At 39.2% G+C, this 5,762-nt stretch overlaps 1 protein-coding gene across 2 annotated transcripts; it reads left to right on the top strand.

The window, feature by feature from the left end:
- Positions 1-1,477: 1,477 nt before the first annotated feature.
- Positions 1,478-5,313, top strand: arl4aa (ADP-ribosylation factor-like 4aa). 2 transcript variants are annotated; one of them, XM_084727595.1, is made up of 2 exons: positions 1,478-1,611; positions 3,855-5,313. In XM_084727595.1, exon 2 carries the CDS (start codon positions 3,953-3,955, stop codon positions 4,553-4,555), a length of 603 nt encoding a protein of 200 aa, XP_084583721.1. In that variant the 5' UTR covers positions 1,478-1,611; positions 3,855-3,952; the 3' UTR covers positions 4,556-5,313. The 2 variants fall into 2 exon arrangements, with proteins under 2 accessions (XP_084583721.1, XP_084583720.1); XM_084727594.1 differs by lacking the exon at positions 1,478-1,611 and adding an exon at positions 1,710-2,418.
- Positions 5,314-5,762: the final 449 nt, after the last annotated feature.

The raw sequence follows: 5,762 nt of genomic DNA, 5'->3' as shown, positions 1-5,762 counted from the left end.
GTTTTAGCCTTTTCAATACTTTTCAATAAATGTAATTCACTTTATCAGCTACATAGCATGTGTACTACTAAGCAAGGATAATATGCCAGGTACCAGATTAAAGAAAGAGGGAATCAATTAATGGATGGATAGAGGAAAATAATAAAGTTGAAAATGGTCTGGTGAGTAACCACCTGGTGAGGTTTTGTGGTAATTTTATTGTATCATTGTCTGTGTTTTGTGCTGTTTGTCATGTATTTTTTGTGGAGTTTTATGTATTCAAGAGCCCATCAAAGGGCATGCTTTGCAAACTACCTTAAGCTATAAATGCTGATAAAATAAATATTAAATAATTTTGTCACTGTTGTATTGTTAGGGGTGCGCAGTAATGAGTTACAAGTAATACACAGTTGTTGTTTTTTAAGGAACAAGTACTTTTCATGTTCCTTTTATAGTGTACTTTTACTCTTTAGTGCTACTACTTTTACTGTTATGTGAGCAATTTTTAAGGGAGAAATTGCACTTTTACTTTAGTATAGATCTTCAGTAGGGAGACATGGGAAAATTATAACGGGCGTTTATGACAAATTCCTCCAGTGAGAAATGAGTATGAGGACGGCAGGATCAACTCACCTCAGAAGAAATTTTCAACAAAAGACAAATTTTGAGGTATGAGTGTTACTTTTTTGATGTGCAGTTTAAGTTATTGGTTAAAAATGAACATCAGTGTGCTAATATAGATGTGGCTAGCTAAGATTTTATCATGGCTGCTAGACCAAGGGCAATTGTTATACTGTGTTCCAATTACCAATTAAAAACAGACAGATTTTTCCTATGAATTCATATGACACCTGACATCTGCAAGAATTTGATCCATAAACAAAAACCATTATTATATACTAAACCAGTAATATGGTTACTTTGAGGTGTAATATACAGTGGATTAATATGGCTAATTTTTCCTTATTTTTTCATTATGTAAACACTGACTTCTTGCATTGAATTTACTATTATCTTCTTGCCCTTATTAGTAAAACTACATCAATCGTAATGTTATTTAGTGGCATGTATATGTCTCTTATATCAAAAGATGACAACTGTATTTCCAATACTATGCGAGTTATAAAGGAAAATGTAAAAACAAGTTACAATAGCTCCCTGTCTCCCCTACTCTGCACACCAGTGCTTTAACTCGGGGCAATGAAAAGGATGTGACTACTTCTTCCACCACTGGCCTATGTTTTGTGTTATATCCCCTGACTCTGCGTGAAAATAAACAAAATCAAACAAATGATTGCGACCTAAAAAAGCTAAGAAAGACAGGTTATATAAGCCAGTCATTAGAGGGCCAGTTACTGTTTGTTATCCTTCATGCATGATGGGCTGTTAGTCAGCGTGGTGCTTTTCCTGCCCCCCTGACCAATCATTTCAAACAAAAACACGAGCACGAATGGGGCGGTGCTGTTCCTGCGCGCGCACACACACACACACACAAACACAAACACACAGACACACACACACACACACTCACCACTGATGTACACACACCCACCGTGTCTGTGTATCTCTCCCCTCACATACACAAACGGACAGAACGGGGAAAATGCGCTGACTCGCCGAACTGAATCAAAGGTGAGTTTGAATTTTACCCTCAATGGTTACTAGTGTTTGCTAACGGCTGCTAGCTTAACCGCGACCGTTTCTACACGATCTGAATGTCTGTTTATGGTTTAATAATGTGGGCTACAAAATACCGTGGATGATAACGAGGACTCAGAGTGGAGACTAGCTGGCCAAGGTTGTATTTTGGGTTCTTTAAGTATATTATATGCTAAAAAAAAAATCCTGTATCTGCAACTCGGTGGCACGTTAAACTATTGAAAGCCATTGAAATGCAAAAAGTACATTTTCTGGACAGTTTAAAACATTTAAATATACAACTTTTAATTGAAATGTACCTTTGTTGCCTCTCCAGTCGTTTTTTTATAAAGACAATCAGCTTCAAACAAATAGACTGCAACCTGTGTGCGGCTCAATAACGTTAAAATATTGATGTCAAAAGTGAAGATGGTGTGACAGACAGACGGAGCAACAGGTGATCCTGATTCCCGGGCAGTCGCGCGATTGACAGCAGTGTTAGCCAATCAGCTGACAGAGAACGGAGTGCATGCACCAATCGCGCGCGCCCGCAGTGTTGGTGTGGGCGTTGATCCAGACTGACAGCAGTGTCATCAGCGGTAGATCCACACTGGGACACGGAGGACAGACAGGGAGGGTGTCTCTGTTTCTGGGGAAGGATTTTTCTGTCGTCGTCGCCAACATACCAGGTGGAAATACACCGTGAGCTGAATATCTTAGCAGTGTAGAAGCTTGAGAGGACCGCGTCTGTGCTCAAAGAGGATTTAGATTTAATGTTTTCTCTACAGATGGATCAGACTGGTAGGTAGCTGGACATACAAATGCATGTATTCACCTGCCGTGTACAGTCTTGTCAGTCTTCTTTAATTTTAGTGCAATCTCATCATGTGCAGATAAAATACAGAGTCACTGGAAACTAAACTCTGTTTTTAATCCAATTGAGGATGTAATACTATACTAATATTACAGTAAATCAGCAAAACTAGCAAACAGGCCCCTATAGGAATGTCACAGTGATACCATATGATGATTAAATTAACTTAGCACAATAAGGTGGCTGCTAATTCCTTATTGTGTGACTTTACGGGTATAATGAAGTAAATGAAAGTAATTTTCTGTCCCTTACTTAAGATACCATACATGCCTTGTTACAGCTGAATAATATATTAATATAATGATGACACTGATATCAAATTAGATGTAGTGTGTTCCTCAGAAGTCTTTTCCTGGTCATAAAGGGTGTTTTATAGTAAGTGATGTACAATTGTGGACTTTGACTGAGTGAAATGAAATATTTACACCCCCATCATGTGTTTTGGTCATCCTTAGGGCTAGAACTAAAATGTCAGAAAATTGTTAAAAATGTTGATCGTTGTTTCGCATAAGAAAAGATGTCCTCAAATGTCTTGTTTGAGACAGTTTATTGTCACAGAGGAGTAAAGAAACAGCAAATATTCACATTTGAGAAGCTACAATCAGACTTTGTGTATTTTCTCCACAAAAACGACAGTTGATTGATCAAAATAGTAGATTAATTTAATAGTTGGCAGCTAAATCGATCAATCGTTTTATCGAATTTTCAGAATTTAATTGCATGTGAAAATCTTTTGATAGAGCCAGACAACAACCCTAAATAGTACTACATTTTAATCTTAACATATTCAGTCAAAAATACCTATATTTATTATTGCATGTTGATGTAATGGTATTTCACTGGTCACTTGCCATCGCAGATCATGTGGTGCAACACCTACTGTTGCATTACACATAATGATTTGATCCATTGTTATTATGAAAAATGCAGCTTTAACGTGACACCACATAACTTTGGGAGGTGAACATAACACTATCTTTGTCTTAGAGATGAAAAGTTTCATGAGAAATAAATGCACCCTTGCTCACAGGGTTTTGCTGCTGCAGCCTTACTAGGTTTGGTATGAGCTTATTGTGGCTTATATTAGCAAACTTTAGACAGATATTGTTATGTAACTCTTACCAAGTTTGTTGACTTTATGACTCCCCTGTACTTGTATGGCTGGTTTGCTTGTTTTAGCTTGCACAGATCACCATGATGATGTCTTTAAAGCAAAGACTCAACAGAATCTGGGGGAAGTTTAATGTGCCATCATCCTGTAAACGCTACTTGTGGCCACAGTGGCTCTTCAGTCAAAGTGACATAGTGCGACTGCTTCTGTAAGCCTGTTTTTCACCCACAGTAACATGCAGTATGCTTTCAGGTAATTGCTGCAGTCACTTTGGAATACCAGCTTTGAGGATTATTGCTGGGCAATTGGCTCAAAACTGACAAATCACCAATCCTTCCTCATGAGGAAAGATGGGGAACGGATTGTCAGAGCAGCCTAGCTTCCTCTCAAGCATCCCGTTCTTCCAGTCGTTCCACATCGCCATCCTTGGGCTGGACTCCGCAGGGAAGACCACGGTTCTGTACAGGCTGCAGTTCAATGAGTTTGTGAACACGGTGCCCACCAAAGGTTTCAATGCAGAGAAGGTCAAACTGTCTCTGGGCGGCCACAGGACTGGGACGTTCCACTTCTGGGATGTAGGTGGCCAGGAGAAGCTTCGGCCCCTGTGGAAGTCATACACGCGATGCACGGACGGCATCATATTCGTGGTGGACTCTGTGGACGCAGAGCGCATGGAGGAGGCCAAAACGGAGCTCCATAAAATCGCCAAGACCTCTGAAAACCAGGGGGTGCCCTTGCTGGTGGTAGCCAACAAACAGGACTTGAGGCACTCTTTGGGACTTGCTGAGATTGAGAAATTGTTGGCGTTGAAAGAACTGGGCCCTGCGACTCCCTGGCACCTGCAGCCAGCCTGCGCTATCATAGGAGACGGACTCAGGGAGGGCCTCGAGAGGCTCCATGACATGATCCTTAAAAGGAGGAAGGTGCTCCGGCAGCAGAGGAAAAAGAGATAAACTTGTTGTGAAAAAGACTTGTCTGCTGTTATATGTGAAGGAAACAAAGGATATTCTACTGGGTGGATACAGGCAGCCACTGCAGGTCCAGATTCAACATACTGAGTTTTATCAGTCCAGACTTGAGATTTAGGATTCCCGGTGTTGTGATGATGCTGTTGATCAGGAAGTGACACATAAAGGAATTACAGTATGAAGATGAGAAAGTTTCAGACATGTGTGGGCATGATATAAGGAGTTTAAATGGATTAAAAAGCGCAGAGGGTTTGGGGTCTGGAAGGGTGGTAGAAGTAAAGGATGCTGTATGTTTCATGAATGGCTGACGGCTGTTCCAAACAATACTACCAAAAATAATTTAAGAAAAGGCTTTGACTAGTTGAAGAGTTGTTTGGTAAATGATTGAACTTTGCTACACCAAGAGGGGCAATGAAATACACATCACTTTTATTTGACTGTTTTCTATGTTGTTATATCTTGTTAATTTTTTACACTGGACTTTGTTGAACAAAAGTATTATCATGCTTTATCGCATTATTATAGATTTGTTTGCTGGCTTATATCGCTCATTTTTTTCAAAGCACTTTAGATTATCACTTCTTACGAAGTTTACAGTTTTTAAATAGAAGAAATTGTGTTGGATTTTACAGAAATGTTTGGGCAAAATAAAACAGATGCTACTGTAGTTGGTCTACTTTGGCCACATTGTCATTAGACAGGTTATGCATAATGTTTTGCTTAATAAAACATATATAGAGCAATGTTGCAGTGTTATGGAGAGTATTATTATGTTCCCTTTGTCATTCAAGAGCTTGTATTTAAAAAGCAGGTACATGATTGTAACCTTCAGTTCGTTTGGGTGATGGCAAGCTTGAACTTTGAAGCTTGTTTGAATCCGTGGTAGGGGATGATTATTGAAACATGAAATATGTGAAAACACTTGTCATTGTGCCTTTTAGCAAGACACTAAGTTACTAGTTGACCCAGTGGAGCTGCTGAATAGCTGACATTACGGGGCAAATTGATCTGTCACATGTTAATGTGATGTAAATGGTGTCTGAAAAACAAAATACATGCTCAATCTAACTTCTCTCTATCACTATTTTGAAAAATCCGCAATTTTATTTCAGCTCTGTTCACAAGGAAATTAGGTTGTCAAAAGTATTGATACTTAAATGCTTTTTCAATACCGCTTGATGAAAATGATACC

This window comes from Lutjanus erythropterus, chromosome 9, assembly GCF_056507025.1.
Source record: "Lutjanus erythropterus isolate fLutEry1 chromosome 9, fLutEry1.hap2, whole genome shotgun sequence".
Classification (NCBI taxonomy): domain Eukaryota; kingdom Metazoa; phylum Chordata; class Actinopteri; order Lutjaniformes; family Lutjanidae; genus Lutjanus; species Lutjanus erythropterus.
This window is presented reverse-complemented; position numbering and strand designations above follow the sequence as displayed.